The sequence below is a fragment of the Pelobates fuscus genome, chromosome 5 (assembly GCF_036172605.1).
Source record: "Pelobates fuscus isolate aPelFus1 chromosome 5, aPelFus1.pri, whole genome shotgun sequence".
Lineage (NCBI taxonomy): Eukaryota > Metazoa > Chordata > Amphibia > Anura > Pelobatidae > Pelobates > Pelobates fuscus.
In genome coordinates, this window is record NC_086321.1 from 366,321,211 (window position 1) to 366,341,657 (window position 20,447).

General features: G+C 41.5%; 1 protein-coding gene across 2 annotated transcripts; it reads left to right on the plus strand.

Annotated features, from left to right (window-relative positions):
* The first annotated feature begins 554 nt into the window (after nt 1-554).
* Nucleotides 555-17,551, plus strand: LUC7L3 (LUC7 like 3 pre-mRNA splicing factor). Of its 2 annotated transcripts, XM_063456077.1 has the most exons (11): nt 555-747; nt 7,090-7,156; nt 7,943-7,982; nt 9,182-9,326; nt 11,161-11,235; nt 12,187-12,291; nt 12,519-12,680; nt 13,303-13,595; nt 14,495-14,658; nt 15,587-15,774; nt 17,086-17,551. In XM_063456077.1, the coding sequence occupies exons 1-10, from the start codon at nt 649-651 to the stop codon at nt 15,739-15,741; spliced, it is 1,305 nt and encodes a 434-aa protein (XP_063312147.1). In that variant the 5' UTR covers nt 555-648; the 3' UTR covers nt 15,742-15,774; nt 17,086-17,551. The 2 variants fall into 2 exon arrangements, with proteins under 2 accessions (XP_063312147.1, XP_063312146.1); XM_063456076.1 differs by lacking the exon at nt 17,086-17,551 and having other exon boundaries at nt 15,587-15,957.
* The last annotated feature ends 2,896 nt before the right edge of the window (nt 17,552-20,447 follow it).

The following is a 20,447-nucleotide window of genomic DNA, read 5'->3' on the forward strand; positions in this document are numbered from 1 at the left end:
GGGGCGATTTAGCGTGCATGCGCAATAGCCTCCCTAGGCTGCTCTACGGGAAGAATTGGTTTGGCTAAGATCGAGACAGGCGAGGAAATCTACTTTTATTCGTTCTAGGGGAACCGAATACACCAAATAGGTCGGGTTCTAGGGGGACCGAATACACCAAATAGGTCCAAGGAATCGTGCTCCACCAAGGTTTTTTTTTAACCCCTTAAGGACCAAACTTCTGGAATAAAAGGGAATCATGACATGTCACACATATCATGTGTCCTTAAGGGGTTAAAGGGACACTACAGGCCCCAAAACAAACTTTATGCATTTTATACTGTTCAGCCTAAACAAGTAGCTGTATTTTGTCTATGCCTGAGTTTATATTGATCAGCCAAAATGGCCTTCTCTGGCAGTCACGTGACCAGCACTCGATGGGCGGGGCTACGCTTGCTCCACGGTGGGCGGGGTTACGCCTGCTCCACGATGGGCGCGGCCTCGCATTCTGTGGGCGGGCTTCACGGCTGTCTCTGGGGGGCGTGGTCAGGCACTCCCACCCACCCAGCCCGCCGCGCGAGGCATTGTGGGGGCAACGAGGGCCTCGGCCGCCATTTTGTTAGTACCGGAACGTTGTGTGAGGCGGACGCAGCGCGCGCAGAGCTCACCATGCTGTCGGCGGCCCAGCTGCTCGATGAACTGATGGGGCGGGACAGGAACTTGGCCCCCGACGAGAAGCGGTGCAACGTGAAGTGGGATGACGATTCGGTGAGAGCCGGCCTCATAGACCGCCACAGCTCGGCCACACGGGGACACCGGCCGCGGGGAGAGGGTTACTGTGAGAACACAGCCTCTCTGACTGCAAGGGAAGGGTTAATATAGGAACACAGCCTCTCTGACTGCAAGGGAAGGGTTAATATAGGAACACAGCCTCTCTGACTGCAATGGAAGGGTTAATATAGGAACACAGCCTCTCTGACTGGAAGGGTTAATATAGGAACACAGCCTCTCTGACTGCAATGGAAGGGTTAATATAGGAACACAGCATCTCTGACTGCAAGGGAAGAGTTAATATAGGAACACAGCATCTCTGACTGCAAGGGAAGGGTTAATATAGGAACATAGCCTCTCTGACTACAAGGGAAGGGTTAATATGGGAACACAGCATCTCTGACTGCAAGGGAAGGGTTAATATGGGAACACAGCCTCTCTGACTGCATGGGAAGGGTTAATATGGGAACACAGCCTCTCTGACTGCATGGGAAGGGTTAATATGGGAACACAGCCTCTCTGACTGCATGGGAAGGGTTAATATGGGAACACAGCCTCTCTGACTGCATGGGAAGGGTTAATATGGGAACACAGCCTCTGACTGCAAGGGAAGGGTTAATATAGGAACACAGCCTCTCTGACTACAAGGGAAGGAACACAGCCTCTCTGACTGCAAGGGAAGGGTTAATATAGGAACACGGCCTCTGACTGCATGGGAAGGGTTAATATAGGAACACGGCCTCTCTGACTGCATGGGAAGGGTTAATATGGGAACACAGCCTCTCTGACTGCAAGGGAAGGGTTAATATAGGAACACAGCCTCTGACTGCAAGGGAAGGGTTAATATAGGAACACAGCCTCTGACTGCAAGGGAAGGGTTAATATAGGAACACAGCCTCTCTGACTGCAAGGGAAGAGTTAAAGGGACACTATAGTCACCTGAACAACTTTAGCTTAATGAAGCAGTTTTGGTGTATAGAACATGCCCCTGCAGCCTCACTGCTCAATCCTCTGCCATTTAGGAGTTAAATCCCTTTGTTTATGAACCCTAGTCACACCTCCCTGCATGTGACTTGCACAGCCTTCCATAAACACTTCCTGTAAAGAGAGCCCTATTTAGGCTTTCTTTATTGCAAGTTCTGTTTAATTAAGATTTTCTTATCCCCTGCTATGTTAATAGCTTGCTAGATCCCGCAAGAGCCTCCTGTGTGTGATTAAAGTTCAATTTAGAGATTGAGATGCAATTATTTAAGGTAAATTACATCTGTTTGGAAGTGAAACCAGTTTTTTTTCATGCAGGTTCTGTCAATCATAGCCAGGGGGTGTGGCTAGGGCTGCATAAACAGAAACAAAGTAATTTAACTCCTAAATGACAGTGATCTGAGCAGTGAAATTGCAGGGGAATGATCTATACACTAAAACTGCTTTATTTAGCTTAAGTAATTTAGGTGACTATAGTGTTCCTTTAATATAGGAACAAAGCCTCTCTGACTGCAAGGGAAGGGTTAATATAGGAACACAGCCTCTCTGACTGCAAGGGAAGAGTTAATATGGGAACACAGCCTCTCTGACTGCAATGGAAGGGTTAATATAGGAACACAGCCTCTGTGACTGCAAGGGAAGGGTTAATATGGGAACACAGCCTCTGTGACTGCAAGGGAAGGGTTAATATGGGAACACAGCCTCTGTGACTGCAAGGGAAGGGTTAATATGGGAACACAGCCTCTGTGACTGCAAGGGAAGGGTTAATATGGGAACACAGCCTCTGTGACTGCAAGGGAAGAGTTAATATAGGAACACAGCCTCTCTGACTGCAAGGAAAGGGTTAATATGGGAACACAGCCTCTCTGACTGCAAGGGAATGGTTAATATGAGAACACAGCCTCTCTGACTGCAAGGGAATGGTTAATATGGGAACACAGCCTCTCTGACTGCAAGGGAATGGTTAATATTAGAACACAGCCTCTCTGACTGCAAGGGAAGGGTTAATATGGGAACACAGCCTCTGTGACTGCAAGGGAAGAGTTAATATGGGAGCACAGCCTCTGTGACTGCAAGGGAAGGGTTAATATGGGAACACAGCCTCTGTGACTGCAAGGGAAGGGTTAATATGGGAACACAGCCTCTCTGACTGCAAGGGAAGAGTTAATATAGGAACACAGCCTCTCTGACTGCAAGGGAAGGGTTAATATGGGAACACAGCCTCTCTGACTGCAAGGGAAGGGTTAATATGGGAACACAGCCTCTCTGACTGCAAGGGAAGGGTTAATATGGGAACACAGCCTCTCTGACTGCAAGGGAAGGGTTAATATGGGAACACAGCCTCTCTGACTGCAAGGGAAGGGTTAATATGGGAACACAGCCTCTCTGACTGCAAGGGAAGGGTTAATATGGGAACACAGCCTCTCTGACTGCAAGGGAAGGGTTAATATGGGAACACAGCCTCTCTGACTGCAAGGGAAGGGTTAATATGGGAACACAGCCTCTCTGACTGCAAGGGAAGGGTTAATATGGGAACACAGCCTCTCTGACTGCAAGGGAAGGGTTAATATGGGAACACGGCCTCTCTGACTGCAAGGGAAGGGTTAATATAGGAACACAGCCTCTCTGACTGCAAGGGAAGGGTTAATATAGGAACACAGCCTCTCTGACTGCAAGGGAAGGGTTAATATAGGAACGCAGCCTCTCTGACTGCAAGGGAAGGGTTAATATAGGAACGCAGCCTCTCTGACTGCAAGGGAAGGGTTAATATAGGAACACAGCCTCTCTGACTGCAAGGGAAGGGTTAATATAGGAACACAGCCTCTCTGACTGCAAGGGAAGGGTTAATATAGGAACACAGCCTCTCTGACTGCAAGGGAAGGGTTAATATAGGAACACAGCCTCTCTGACTGCAAGGGAAGGGTTAATATAGGAACACAGCCTCTCTGACTGCAAGGGAAGGGTTAATATAGGAACACAGCCTCTCTGACTGCAAGGGAAGGGTTAATATAGGAACACAGCCTCTCTGACTGCAAGGGAAGGGTTAATATAGGAACACAGCATGTACAATGTCTGCTGCCTAACTGCAAGGAAATTGTTAAAGGGACACTTTAGTCACTTGAACTACTAAAGCTTAAAGGATCACTATAGTGTCAGGAAAACTAAGCGGTTTTCCTGACACTATAGTGCCCTGAGGGTGCCCCTTCAGAAGTTTACCTTTTTCCAGCGCCGGGCTCCCTCGGCACTGGTGACCTCTCAGAGGGAGCCGACGTCTGCGAAGCCGAATGCGCATGCGCGGAAAGTGCAGCGCGCACATTCAAAGTGGACAAATAAGCATTTTTCAATGCTTTCCTATGGACGCTCTGCATGATGGAGGCATAATATGCCTCCAGCGTCGTATATGCGCCTCTAGTGGCTGTACGGAAGACAGCCTCCAGAGGCTTTGCTTAACCCTGCAATGTAAACATAGCAGTTTCTCTGAAACGGTTATGTTTGCATCTGCAGGGTTAAAATCTGAGGGACATGTCACCCAGACCACTTCATTGAGCTGAAGTGGTCTGGGTGACTATAGTGTCCCTGCACACTTTTTTTTAATTTAAAGGATTACTATAGGGTCAGGAACACAAACATGTATTCCTGACCCTATGGTGTTACCACCATCTAGCTCCCCCTGGGCCCCTCATGCCTCCATAAATATAGTAAAAATCTTACTATATTCAAGCCTGAAGCTGTAAATCTGCATGCTGTTAGACTCAGAAAAACAAGCAGTCTGCTGACATGTGGTAGCCTGATCCAATCACAGTGCTTCCCCAGAGGATTGGCTGAGACTGACGAAGAGGCAGATCAGGGGCAGAGCCAACACGATTCAAACACAGCCTTGGTCAATCACCATCTCCTCATAGAGATTAATTGAATCAATGAATCTCTATGAGGAAAGTTCAGTGTCTGCATGCATAGGGAGAAGATACTGAATCACAGGATGCTGTGCACAGTGCTGCCCTGTGCTCTGCTGACAGCAGATCTGAGTGGATGGCGGCATATTATGCCTCCATCAACTCGGAAGTCCCTCTGGTTCACTCTGAGTGACTGCAGCTGGAGGTGTTCCTAGCTTTCAATGTAAACACTGTATTTTCTCAAAAAATAGTGTTTACATGAGAGGCTGCAGGGAGCTATAGTACTCACCTGAACAACCTCATTAAACTGAAGTTGTTCAGGTGGCTATAGTGTCCCTTTAAAAACTGCTTTTTCAGAGAAAAGTCAGTATTTTACATTACCTAAGAACACATCCAGTGGCCCTCACTAGGGGTTCTTCCAGTGTAAGTGTTGCATAACAGCAGGGGAAATGGTTAAAGGGATCCTATAGTGCCAGGAAAACAAACCTGGTTTCTTGGCACTATAGGTTTAATGGGTCCCCACTTCAGCCACTTACCGTTTAGATTCCAGAAGGAACCCCAGAGGCTGTCTGGTAAACAGCCACTGGGGGCAGACTTAAAACTGCAATGTAAACATTGCAGTTTTCTGGAACTGCAATGTTTTACATTGCAGCACGAAGTGCAAAAGGGTCACAGCACCCAGATTACTTCAATTAATTGAAGTGGTCTGGGTGCCTACAGTGTCCCTTTAATGTACAAGACCAGGTACCCTAATCTGCAGGGAAAGGGTTAATGTACAAAGCCAACGTCACCTAACAGCTAGGAAAGGGTTAATACAAGGCCAGCTTCCCAATGTTTGTAAACCAGAAATTTTTGCTGGTGGGCAAAAAGTTGATGTAAAAGGCCACAACTCTTTGCTGACAGGAAATTCGTTAAGCTGGAATTGCAAGACAGCTTTTCGGAGAGAAACACCTAACCCTCTCACTGGTGTGGAAAGGGGTTAATGTCTACAGCCCGGACCCTTCACTGGAAGGGAGCTGTTTAATGTAGAAGATCAGGACCCCTCACGGAGAGGCTGAATGGGCTTCGCTGGGAGAGGTGCTTTACAGTGGGAAAATGTGAATTATCACAAATTCTAAGTGAATTTCACACCTGAAATACATTTTACATGTCAGATATGTATTTAATTTGGAGATATTGTCCTAAAATTTCGGTATTTAAAATTCTAAAAATTTAGACTTTTTTTTTTTAATTAATCCTGGAAATGTGTCGGGCTGGGACCCCTCGCTGATTGCTATTAAAATGAAGGCTTGGCTCAATTAAATAGCTTAATAGTACAAGAGGCAACTGTGCATTTTTACAGTCGGGTAACTAATATTCAAGCTGTGTGGCATGGCTTGGCATAGAAGGGATAATGTGTATAAGCTTTGATCAGCAAAGTGTTAATGAGCTGTTGCTGTCAGTATTGACCTTGGATTTGTAAGAAATGTTGTAGGTCCTTCCCAAATAGTTATTACTTTTAGGTTTTTAGTTGATCTGGAACCCTGTCTTCATTTTAGTTAAATCGTTTGTTTGGTTTTCCTTCCATGGAAACAAGAAGCCAAGTACAGTTGAGTAGGTTTTTCATGAAAGGTCTTGTGACCTTCAGTAATTACATAGGGATGGAGACACATTGTGTGGTCCATCCTGTGAATCAACGAGTCACTCTGCTTTTCTGTTTGAAAAGGAAATTGCACATCCGATCATGTAGCGATAGTATGTAGATCAACCGGAAAAGTTTGGATCATCATAAACAAAGTATGTTTTGTTTTTTTTGTGGTTCTGTCAAAGCGGCTTCTTGATCCAAGGAGCAGTCTTCTCAGCTTTCTCACTTAATTTATAGTGATGTTACTATTTATAAAGCTTTGTAAATCCATTCAAAGTTGGATTTTCACTTTCTTTAGGATAATCAGCAGTAACACGGAGGTGTAAAAGGCTGGCTTTAATGGAGTATTTTTTCCAGCCTATGTTACTATGGAACTTTAACATGTTTATAAACTACAGTAGTTTGCTTACTGTAAAAAAAATCCTAAATCATATCAAATCTACATGATTTCATTAAAATGGACTCATGCCAGTATCCGTTTATTAAATAGCCCTGTTGAAGGATATATTGTGCTACAGTGCTGGTGGAGAGCCATGTTCTGTGTGCACTTTTGTGGGTTGCATGTCTGTAAACGCCGGTAATTTTAGAATATTACCAGGGCTGACTTCTAGTTATAAGAGCCCTCTGTTCTTGAGTATAAATTATATTGGTAACAAAATAATCCCTCTGAATGGCTCTTTGCAAATGCAAAGTACAAGTTCTGTTGGGAGAAAAATGTAACAAGCAAACTTTTTCATATGGTTTTGTTTTAGACTATATTAGGAAATTGAAACTAATATTTCAATTCAAAGATTGCAGTTGAGATTTCACAAATGCTAAGCCAATGTCTTCTTTCTCCAGGTCTGTAAATACTATCTATGTGAATTTTGTCCTGCGGAATTATTTACCAACACACGCTCAGATCTCGGTAAGTGAAGCTGTTATTTGTATGTAATTTATGAGGGATGCCATTCCAGCACGTATTTCAATTAAGTGTAATTGTGGATATGCTTATAGGAACATTGTAGTGTCGGTGCAGTAATGAAACTGGAAGCGCCTCTAGTGGCCGTCTGCGTAACAGCCACTGGAGGTGTAACTATGTGACAGTGAAAACACTGCCTTTTCTCTGAAAAGGCAGTGTTTACAGTGCTAAGGCTGCAAGGACATGGAGAAACACTACATTGTGATAGTGGTTCTGGTGACTATAGTGTAATTTACAAGGAATTTGTAGTTATATGCTGTGACATTTATTTATCATAGCTTCATGAGTTTGTTAAACAGCCGGGGATTATTGGCTCAGTGCCTCTACTCCATGCTTTAAAGGTTACTCACCGGAGGGGGAGGTGCCGTCATTAGCGGTTTGGTGCCAGCCTGCTGTGTGCTCGCATCATGCTCCAATTTTATACGGAATTGACAGCCAGCCGTAGCTTTATTCTGGACTGGCTAATGATGGTGCCAGAAGTGGAATTACACCTCCACCAGCTATGTGGTTAATCTCTAGCATTTGTAAGTGAAGTACAGGACATATATACTCCAGGCACCATGACCACTTCAAATGGTCATTGTGCTTGGAGTAACCCTGTAAGTGAACATTTTCTGTAGGGCATGTAGAGCTCTTGGTTCATAAATTGCAATCTCAATTTTGACCTATGAGATTCACATGCTATCTAGATGTGAGTGTAACGTGTAAATTTTACATACATCTCTTTTTCAGGTCCGTGTGAAAAAATCCATGATGAGAACCTACGCAAACAGTAAGTTTTGATTGGAGCTTTTCTTATGTCTTCTTAAAGGTTTGGGGATTTGATTTGGCTACTGTAGAACATGTCTAGTAGTTAGGAATAAACTGATTTGTTTTGCAATGACACTGAAAGAATCGTTGGTGCACCTAACACTCTTAATTTGACAAGAATTTTAAATCCAATTGCTTCTTCGATATTTTTCTTAAAGTGGCTCAGTCACCATCTGGGGTCTTTGCATAATTTACAGAGACTGCTGACTGTAACTGCTTTGCTCTCATTGCGGTTGCCATGGGGTGCAGGGAAAGGTGAGTAATACTTACCTCGACCTGTCCCTTGCAGCCACCATCATCTTCCTGCCGCATTGTACTCTTGTGCATATGCAAGAGTACAACTTTGAGATCTGAGGGATCCTCCATTGACAGCATTATTTCCTCAAAGCCATTTTTCTTGTTAGAATTTTGCCTTTGTGGGTCAACAGGAAAGCATGTTCAAGGTTTAACTTGATGGATTTGAGAGGTGTTTTGTTTTTGTGTAATTTTTTTTTTTTAATTTATTAAAGGGACACTCAAGGCACCCAGACCATTTCTGCCCATTGGAGTAGTCTGGTGGCCAACTCCCACTACCCTTAACCCTGCAAGTGTAATTATTGCAGTTTCTTTATAAACTGCAATAATTACCTTGCAGGGTTAACTCCTCCTCTAGTGGCTGTCTAGTAGACAGCCACTAGAGGGCACTTCCGTGTCTATAGCTCAGGTTTTCTCTGCTAGAGCGTCGCTGGACGTCCTCACGCTGTGTGAGAACCTCCAGCGTCGCTCAATTCCTCATAGGAAAGCATTTTCAATGCTTTCCTATGGAGAGCTCTAATGCGCGTGCGCGGCATTAGGTCTCCCCTTCGGCGGGATCAGTCTCGCCCACCAGCTGATGTAAGGAAGGCGAGGAGCGGCGGCGACCCAAAACCACTGCCGAGGGACATCGGTGGGGGTCTCAGGTAAGTGACTGAAGGGGTTTTCACCGCTTCAGCAACCGGGGATGGGAGGTGGGAGGGAGAGGGGACCTGCAGTGCCAGGAAAACGGATTGTTTTCCTGGCACTGGAGTGTCCCTTTAAGCATTTTTACTGATTTAATTATTAAAGTGTTCGTGTTAGAGAGAGTTATGGTTCGTGTTTGAATTTAAGTACTTTTTTTTTTTTTTTTTTTTTTTTTTTTTAAAGATACGAAAAGAGCTCTCGTCACATGAAAGTTGGGTATGAAAGAGACTTCTTACGATATCTGCAAAGTTTACTTGCTGAGGTTGAGAGAAGAATTCGAAGGGGTCATGCCCGACTTGCTTTATCGCAGAGTCAGCAAGCTACTGGTGTAAGTAATGATATTGAAGTTGTGGTGGTGCATGATTTTTGTTTTTGTAGTAAATAAATATACCTCCCCTAAAATATTGCTTTGAATGAGCTGACATAAATCTTAAATGGACCACCCATGCTCAAGAAACACTGCAGGTTAAGCTTCAGGGATGTCTCTGCAATTTTTCATTTGTAAACATTATCTTTTCTGGGAAAAGAAAGTGATTACATTGAGCTGTAAGGGTACTTCTAGTAGCTGTTACTTACAGCCCGTAAATGTCCTTCCTGTTGCTATCCTGCAAACTTTGCTGGACCTCTGTTTAGCATCTTCACCATACACGTGAAGACGCTGAGATGTGTTGAGCTAATGCTTTGACAAGCTGATTGGCCCAGTGATTATTGCATAAATGTACTATACAACTAATTCTTCATTATGGTGAAGCAGTGGATTTGCTGAGAGTGCCACTGATAATCTCAGCCAGCGGCAGTGCACGGTAGTAGTGAGACCAAGAAAGGGGAGTTACATATTTTTTATTTTATTTTTTTTATTCGGAGGGATCTTAATCCTGATTTTTAAAATACAGGATTGTTTCTAACGTTAAAGTGGATTTGAAAGTGACATATCCTCATCTCAGTAAATGCGTTTGCCGTGCTTACTGAGGTGAATGGGTGGGGTTGACTGCAGAGTGCATGGCAATTACACTGATCAGGGGAGCTTGGGTACTTTGTGCGTTGAGAAATGTTAAAATATAGGTGTTTTTTTTTGTAAAACTGCCAGAAATTCCTCCTTTTAAAAATTGCTTCACTCTTTCACCCGTAATAAAAGCCTCCCAGATGTTATCTTACTGCTTTCCTGTAAGCAAATAGGCCTATCTGTAAAGCAGAATCCAGAACTTAGAAATAAGTCGCAACATACTCTGCTAGCCTCAGGTCTAAATATTGTGAGCCTGCTTGTCACCATTTCACCAGTAAAATGTGCCCCACCGACTCATGTATACGCTTACTTTTTTTTTGTATAATAAAGTGGGGAGGCTGTCCAAGGTGGTCTGATTTGCAGACTTGTAGTCAAACCAGTGGCTCCTAACCCCAAGGTTGGGATCCACCTTTGTCCCAAAGCTATTTTATGTTTTTTGTCTTTGGAACATGCGTTTCATGTTTACCAGACTATCCATAAGCTGCCCACAACTATACTATAGTAGCCGAGCATTCCGCTGGGCAATGAACTCCAGACACATGTTAACAGTCTAGTGAAATTAAACAACTGTTAAATGAGTCATATTTGGATAAACTTTCTGTTTTCGATAACATTTTGAAAGATTTATATTTGTTGAATGTGCTCCAATGATGTGTTTTGAAAAGGCATTCTAGTTAGAGGAGAGGGGTGCCAGTATGTGACATTTAAATGCTGCACCAGACTCTTCACAGCAGTTTGTCACACCATCTTGTTTCATATTTAGAAATTAACCTGTTCAGTGCTGGACATACTGGAACCTTTACCACCCTAATGCTGTTCATTATTTTGAATCTTGCTGTGCATTAACTCCTGGGGTTTTTAAACTCAAGTACCAATATTTAGTTTTAAATGTATCTGAAACTACACTACCAGAAAAGGGAAGCGTGCACCTAAAAACTGTATCTGTTATGTTTTAGGCTGAAATAAAATATATAATTTACTCAGACCTCAATGAGCCATAAAAACTCAGTCTTTGTACATTAAATTCTGCACTGTAAGTGGCGTTTTATCCTTAGAATACTAAAAATTGCATTAAGTGGGCCATGTGGTCTGAGCTTGTATATGTTTAAATATAGCGCATTGTTCTCAGTCTAACTTGGTTTTAATGCTTTTCCCATAGGCTGTTGGACCAGCTGGGAAGAATGAGGAAAAAGTTCAAGTTTTGACTGACAAGATTGATGTTTTGCTGCAACATGTAAGTAAACAAAATTCACAGCGTATGCATAAAAGCAAATATGGAGACCACCAAATTCTTCTCTTCTTTTTGGAAATCTGAAACTTCCCCCCTATCCTGCACTTGATGTTAGCTCATATATCACTTGCCTGGATCAAGTCTTTAGCTATTTAACACTTCAATATTAGTCTTTTTGTGCTGCAGAATAATAAGTGATTAAATCTGTTTCCATTTTATTTTTAGATCAAGGCAGATGTAGCCCATGGTGTCACTTGCACCATTTCTTGACAATGAAAGTTCATAAGACTTTGCCCTATTGTCTTATGAAATTAACTGCAATTTAATGACTGGCATGATAACTATACTGTTCGAAATTCGGGCTTTTACTTGTATAACGCACCAGTTTTAATCAAACTACACATTAAAGGAACACTCCAAGCATGGTTGGGGGGGGGGTGGGGGGGCTTCCTTTCCATCTATTGTAAGTTGTGAAGCCACTTTGGAACATTTTAACTTCTTACCTGTCGTTTCCTGCCTCTATTACTTCTGAGAGCCAGAAGCTCCTAGCTCTCCTGAGTTACTCTGCACTGCTAGGCTTGGCTCAGACAGAGGCTTGTCGCTCTCCCAAGTAATGGAGGTGGGGCGCAGCGCTCCGTAGAACCCAAATAGGAATTTAAACCGTTCTAAAACGTTTTTTCACTGAAAGTGAATCAAATAAGTATTTTGTTGTACAATGACTGTCTGCCCAAACTCTACTAAATCTTTTTTTCCTTAAGGAATCTATATTATGTATAGCGTTTGATAATGATTGTACATCTAGCTGTGTCTTGCAACATAATGTGGTTATCCTCCTCTATCCTTCTGTCTTAAGGACTCTCTCCACCTCTTTAAATCAAATTACTTCTAGGTTCTTATGATCTACAGAACCATAGAACAAGTTTGTTTATGAACATTTGCTCTCCTTCCTATTAGATTGAAGAACTGGGTACTGAAGGAAAGGTTGAGGAGGCTCAAGGGATGATGAAGTTGGTTGAACAGTTAAAAGAAGAAAGGGAGCTTCTCAAGTCTTCAACATCGGTGAGTTGCATTGGATCTTTTCTGTAGCCATACTCATTCTGTATAACTTATCTGTGGGAGAGTTGTCTAAAATATACCTTTTGTTGGGTTTATTATACTTTTGTTTTCCTGGTGACTACAAGGAATAAGTACAGTGACTACACGGTTTTGCTGACCATGCACATGTTTTCTCTCTCTCCTTTTTCCCTTTTTAATTACAATTTGTGCATCTTGTTCTTCCCCTCCAGACAATTGAAAGCTTTGCAGCTCAGGAGAAGCAGATGGAGGTCTGTGAAGTTTGTGGTGCCTTTTTAATTGTTGGAGATGCCCAGTCGCGGGTAGATGACCATCTCATGGGAAAGCAACACATGGGCTATGCCAAGATTAAAAATACAGTTGAGGAGTTAAAGGTATGACAAGCAATATGAAGATGCCACAAGCTGTAAAGCACACTATGCATTGTATAAAGGTCGTAAGAAATGTGTTTTATGGACACTCTTGTAAGCTATAAAACAAGACTGTGATGTTTTATGTGCAAAAAGGATGGCAGAACTATGATTGCAGAACAAAACTTCATTTTTCTTCATGAAACCTCCACAGTAACAGTTGGATCATGATATATTTTATATATAACATGTTAACACACCAGCCTGGTCTTTGCTCTACAGCTGCTAAAAGTTTTATTAGACTACTAAATTTCATACTAAATTGTCTGGTCCTGTCATTGCATTTAAACTTTTGGAGCCCGCTAGTGCGTGTGTGTCCTCCCTGTATATAGTAAACGGTTCTCTTTCCTCTGCCAGTGAATTGTTTAAATAAACTTTAAAAAGGGGGGGAGTGGGGCTCAACTTTTGTCATGGAATTCCTTGCATGCATCCACTCCCAAACTCATCCTACAATGCAGCATTCTATGTAGGTGTGTTTGGCTGCTTGCATCAGTCTTCCGTGGCCAGCTTTAATCTTTTTTTTTATTTATTTATTTATTTATTTTGAGAATAGCACAAATTAATCGCAGTGGTTATTTTTTATTAGGAAAAATTACGCAAGAAAACAGAAGAGCCGGAGCGTGATGATCGGTTAAAGAAAGAGAAAGAAGAAAAAGATCGTGAAAAAGAGAAGGAACGTGAAAGGGAAGAAAAAGAGAAGAAACGACGCAAAGAAGAAGAAGAAAAAGAAAAGGAGAGACATCGGGAAAGAGAAAAACGCAAAAGAAGTCGTTCTCATAGCAGAAACTCGAGCAGAACCTCAGACAGACGTGGAAGTCGATCACGTGACCACAAAAGATCAAGAAGCAGAGACCGGGATAGAGATCGTAGGCGAAGTCGGTACGTTTAAGATTTACTTATTGGGTTTGCACAAGCAATGTAATTTACATGGTGGTATTTTTGAAGTTTGTACACCATACTGAAACTTCCGAATGTAAGTGGAAAAGGCCATTCAGCGGTAGCTGATGAGAAGTGGCAGGATTTAGTGAAAGAAGCTCTTCCCATAGCCTAACTTTGCAAAAAATAAGCAAATTTTATATCTGCTTTTTCCATAATGCCCTCTACTTTATAGATCTTACTTGGTTACATTGAACTTCTTGAATGGGATATTGGCTTTAAAGAGAAGTTTGAGAATAAAAAAAAAATTACTCCAGCTCCTAATACATGGTACATGCGCAAAAAAAGTTGCAGATTACAGCTCTCCATGGTTGGCTTACAAATGCGGTAATATTTCTTCCCCCAAGTCGGTACCATTATAATTCACAATCTCTTGAGTATTCACTTTGGAATTGTGTAGAGTTGCCCTGATGCTTGGTAACCGTTTAAGGCAAAGTGTCATTAGTTAGTGGCACTATTTTCGGAAGGTAGTGTGCAATGAATTATTTAATGATACATCACTATTGAAAGTTTGCACAAAGCTTAGGCAATCTCACTTGTAATTGTTGGAGGTTTGTGGTGCTTACTACAGCAACATAACAGAATAGGAGAGCGGTTGGAGGGAACATAAAGAGGATCTAAGATGGATGTGTATAGAGGAAGCACAGTCAGTTGTGGTGAGCGCATGTTTGCAAAGTTGGCAGGAGTTTCTTCTGGTGTCATGATCTGTTTGAATTTAACTACTCGGATTTCATGGAGATGAGATGTAGATCTATCGCTTCTGCCCTCTGTTTAAAAAGACCAGACATGTCATTAGTTGTGTCCACTTTGTCATATAGATATATATTGTTTTTCTTTTGCAGGAGTAGAGAACGTAAAAGAAGTGGGAGTCACACAAGAACTGAGCGAACAGATCGGAAGCACAGATCACGCAGCCGTGAGAAAAGGCGATCAAAAAGTCGAGAGCGCAGATCATACAAACATAAGAGCAAAGAGAGAGAACGCGAGAGGAAGTCCAAGGAAAGGGGTTAGTTTATATTATTTTCATGCAGTCACAGGGAATCAAGTGATCATATGTGCATATTACTGTGCCGTGGTATGTTCCCTCACAGACTAGAACAGGACTGGATATGGCTTCAAGGCCAGCATCAGAAGATAGCCTTTGCTTTTGAGAGAAAATGGTCGTGTGTGTGTCGAGAGAGACTATTTAAGCAGTTGCCTTTTATGATAGCCTTTGTTTAATACGTTTGAATAGTCTGCGTATAGCTGAAGCTCAAAGTAAATACCAACCTTGCATTGCTCTTGATTTCAAAATGAAGCTTAATGTAGAGGTTCTGGTGTCTATAGCATGGCTCTGCCGGCTATTTAGAAAAAAGGTAGTGTTTCCATTGCTGCCTAGTAATGCCTCTAGGTGCAGTCACTCAGACAGCCACTAGAGGTGCTTCCCATCTCACTGCGGCACATTGTGCAGCACATACATTTAGCGACCTTGAACACTCCCTGTAGGTGTATGTTTATGAGGCGATTTTGAGTGGCGCAGCACAGTGTTTTGCCTCCCAATTCTTTCCTGTAAGACAATGTTGTGTTGACTGAGATCATGAAGATTGATCTCAGCCTTAGAAGCGGGAGCAGCCTCGGCAAGACTGGCGTGGCGATGGAGAAAAGGTAAGTTTAAACCTGCTCTTCACTCCAGCACTATAGTGTTAGGAATACATGTTTGTGTTCCTGTAATGGTAGCTATAGTTTGGTATGTTTTTACTTTCACTTCAGAGCTTGGACAGTGCACCTTCCTATTGCCACAAGTTTCTCCATGTACATCTTGTGTGTTGTTTTTTTTTCTCTTCTAGAAATAAACACAGATCCAAAAACACTCTTGATACTGCTTTCTATCAAATATTCTCTGTGGCGCATCTGATGTCACTGACCACATATCTATTCTTTTTTTTTATTGACAGAAAAGCGAAGCTCTGACAAGAAGAGTAGGAAATCCAGCAGTCGGGAAAAGCAGAGTGAATCAAGAAAATCTGAATCTAAGGATTTGGCTACCCAGATCGAGGTCAATGGGGCCAGTGAAGGCATAAAATCTGAAGGTGACACTCAGTCCAATTAAAACTGATCTGATTTGACCTCTGATCAGTCTGAGGTAAGTGTAAGCTTTCTCCCTTTGGTAGGTCTTTATGGTAGATTGTAACGGTGCAGCGTAAGTATGCACAGATGAAGAATGAGCAAAACTGGTTTAGAAGACAGAACAGCTTCCTATGACAGCAAGCACTCTAGTCCTGCAAAAAATGTCGAGGTATACCCTTTTTCTTCTAGCTACTTTTTTTTTTTTAAATTTTTTTTTGTAGTTGACGCGTTCATTCAACCTGTGTCCCCCCTCTCACTCACCTCAACGCGCCTTCCTGGAACATAAGCCACTCATTAAATTAAATAACACAAACCTTTCACAAAGTTTTAACTTTAATTTTTTTTTTTTGTAGTTGCTTAATATTTTCTCTTGTAGCTTCATATCAGTGTAAAAAAAAAAAAACCTATTGTATGAAAGTCCACATTGGTTCATTGCCAGTTCATATGATGAAGCACACTAATTTTAAGGCACGTTGCGATCAGCCCATTTTTTATTTATTTATTTTATTTTTTTAACCTATATATCTATATCGAAGTACCGCTATATCTCTGAAGAATGTTGCCTCATTACCTTGCATTCTAATGCAGTTTGTTCTGTAACTGGAGAACCAGTTGTGGATTGATGGAAGTGTAGGGTTTATGTCTGCCATACCTCACTCTGCGTTGGTGTTGTAAGCGGCCCATGAAAAATCCAAATTAAAAATCAAGGATTCTGTCACACTAAGCAGGTACTCATGCCAGGTACTCCTTTCTCTACCAAAATCCATGTTTGAATGATGTGACCTGTAATAGCATTAAGCTGCTCTGTGTATTTATTTTCATGTCTTTGTCTACATTAAAGAAAGCCACACGGTGTGTTTGCTTTTTCATGTTTTTATTTATATATTTATACATACAAGTTTTGTTACAATTTAACAGTTTGAAATTTTCTTTCGACTGTGTGTAGGGATGCAGTGATGCCCAGTGTTAAATTTCAATAAAGTTATTTAAATCCCTGTACACACGATATTCCCTACCAGTTTACACTCAGTGCGAGCATTGTAAGAGGTATGTGTTTAATATTTCCTACTACGTAGGAGAATGTCCTTGCAGGATATTGTAACTTGATAAAACAGTTTAAGGGATTTGTGGACAGAGAAATTAATTTCTATTTTTCTAAAAAGAGGGGGGTCAGCAATTAGTTTTAGCCTAGTTTACCCTCGTTTGCATGAAATCTGTAGATGAATTTGAGGAACAATTTAAAAACCTGTACTTTTGTGACCTCTGAAAAATAGTTTATGGGCCTGCCATTAATTGTGTTTTGTTTTCTTCACGTTTTGCATTGTAGGACTACGTAATCAAGTCTCGGACGTCCCACAGTATCTTAATTGAAGATCTTCTATAAATGAGGTGACAGAAAGCTGTAATGAAAATGCTCATTTAGAATTGGTTTTAAACAATTAAGATGAGAACTGATGTAAATTTTTCTATAGTGACAACGTGGTGCATTTGCCATGCTGATATGTGTCCTGGCTCAGGCATACAGGCCCTACAGTAGCAACATTACATACACTTGGCCTGCACATTGTTTAAATACCAGCTTTTTCCGGACTTGGAAACACAAAGTTATGTTTGTGAACCACGTAAAACAATGTTTTCTTTTTTTATTTTATTGTTTTCCTTTTTATTACAAGTAGACTTTAGAGCCTATAATATAAATAAAAGCATCGTTACTGTTGTAAATGTGCTATGTTGTCTTTTGGCATGGTATTAAATGCTTTTTTCTTTTTTTCAAATAAATTTGACTCGCAGTTGCTTATTGTCTCTTTCCATGTTGTTCATTGAATTTAGGGCAGTCAAGGCAAATAAAATTTAACCTCACCGGTTCATACTACATTTTGAAATGTGTGTGATCTCTGTATTAGAGTAATGGGCCACCTTCAATTTCCTTTTAACTGCTGGAAAGTGCAACTGTAAGCCCAGCTTTCTTGAGCTTCAACTCCTGTCATTGGTGTAAAAATCAGTTTTATCATCCAACGATTGTACAGCTTGTGATACATAGCACTCCTTATTTGGGAACAATGGGACTGCTATGATTGGCTGATAGGATTTGATTGTTTCTGGTCTTGGTTTAGCGCACTGTAGGAAGCAACCAAACTTTGATTTTAGCCAATCCAATGCTTTCCCCGTGGCAAAAAAATCTGCAATTTTGATGTCACCAAGGGGGCAGCGTTGGCGGACCCGTGGAGAGCTGAAAATAAGTTGAGTTTTAACCCATTCTGAGGTGGTTAAGGGGGGCAAGCCACCTAAATGGTGGGTTTTCACTTTAGGGTCAGGAATACATGTTTGTGTTCCTGACCCTATAGTGATCCTTTAAGCTTCTGTTGAAAATGGTCTGTTCACTACGAATTCTTAAAGGAACCAAACCACATCTGTGGCCAGGTTGTGAAAAAGGTAGTCCCTCTTTCTGAGTTACAGTCCTTAACCCCTTAAGGACACATGACATGTGTGGCATGTCATGATTCCCTTTATTCCAGAAGTTTGGTCCTTAAGGGGTTAAAGAAACATGGGGTCAGAAACACAAATGTGTATTCCTGACCCTATAGTGTTAAAATCCGTATACTGGCAAAATATTTAGCCACTTCGATGGTGTTTAATAGTCTGGGAAGGTAGGTTTTAATGCAAAAAATTGCCTTTAAATCGTAACTTTTGAAGCATCACAAGCACCATTATAGTATTCATGTAACACTTGATAATGCATATTTGATTCATTGTCCTACCTGTGTTGCGTGCCGTTCCATGTTAGTTTAAATCTTCAGGAATCAAGACACAAACATAGAATGTTCTTTCATAGAACATGGTCTCTTCGCTCTCTATGCATTGCCCTTTTTGTGTGTTGAATATAAGCACACTGACTGCCTTTAGAATGTGCCGTGATTTTTAGTTTTTTATGTTTGTGCCCTCTAAACAAAGCTTGCATTTTCTTGGTTACTTGTATATTGTTAGCACATTGAATGTGAAGCTATGTTGGTATGTTAATGCAGAATTATAGAAACATAATGTGCCCAGCGGTCAGGTATGTCAAATGTTTTTGACCGTTTTCCATTTAATGACACACAGAGACTCTACAGCATGCCTGATTGGTGAAGTGTTTACAATGTCTTGACAGGAAAGGCAGGCAGGCACTTAAAAGTTAAGTAAAACATAAATTAGTGCTTTGGTATTAAAAAAAAAAAAAAGTGATTTCTGTTGACATCCGTATCAAGTTCTCCAAATTTCTAGGGCTTGAACAAAAGTTTTCTGTTAATATATTTAGCATTTAGCCGTGTGACTCTGATTACTTGTTGGAAAGGGATTAGACTGTTTGGTACTGACCTCAGATAAGCTGTATAAGACATCATTAAGAACCTAACAATGTCCTATTGAACTGCCCAATATTTTGAAAATACTTTATGCATGTTTGACTTCCCACTCCACTAAAGATTAAAAAGAGAAAAATATATATAACACTTTTTTCCAAATATTAAATTGTGTGTGTGTGTGTATAAAGAATATGTAATTGTGAATTGCACATTAGAGAACACCATTGAGGGGTTTTGGAGACTGGAAAAAAACAGGTTGTTTGATTAATGAAAGTCTTTAGATTCTTCACAGGCGGTAGAAAGGGAGAAAACAAAAAAGGCCCAAACAGTGCTATACAGCTGGGTCAGAGCCTTTCCAAAACAGCAACTTTTGTGGGGTCTATGAGGAGAGGCTTATTGGCATGGTATTTTGTTGTGCTTGTGCAGTAGCTTTCCAATGCTTTCTTATGGGTTTGCTTAGCCTTAGATCATAAAGTTTGAACTCCGCCATGGAGACGAGCCAAGACTGGCATAGAAGAAAAGGTGCGTAAGGCTTTTCACTGCTGTGACATGGGGGGGCTGGAAACCTAAACCGTTACACCAGCGCTAAAGTGTCATGAATATACCGTATATACTCGAGTATAAGCCGACCCGAATATAAGCCGAGGCCCCTAATTTTACCCCAAAAAACTGGGAAAACTTATTGACTCGAGTATAAGACTAGGGTGGGAAATGCAGCAGCTACTGGTAATTTTCTAAATAAAATTAGATCCTTAAAAAAAATTATATTAATTGAATATTTATTTGCAGTGTGTGTATGAATGCAGTGTGTGTGCGTATATATTAATTGAATATTTATTTCCAGTGTGTATATAATGAATGCAGTGTGTGTGTGTGAGTGCAGTGCGTGTATGTATGAGTGCAGTGTGTGTGTTGGTGGGGGTGGGCATTTTGATATATTATTAATTATTTTATTAATTATTATTTTTTAATATTATATTTTTTTATTATTATTATTGATTATTTAATTGAATTATTATTTTTTTTAATATTATATATTTTTTTCTTCCCCCCTCCCTGCTTGATACATAGCAGGGAGGGGGGCTCCTTCCCTGGTGGTCCAGTGTCATTGGTAGTTCAGTGGGGGGCAGAGGGGGGCTGGCAGAGCTGTACTTACCTGTCCTTCAGCTCCTGTCAGCTCCCTCCTCCTCCGCGCGGTCTGTGCAGCTCCCTCTGTCAGCTCCCAGTGTAAGTCTCGCAAGAGACTTACACTGGGAGCTGACCGAGGTGCTGAACGGACGGTGCGGAGGAGGAGAGAGCTGACAGGAGCTGCAGGAAAGGTAAGTACAGCTCTGCCAGCCCCCCTCTC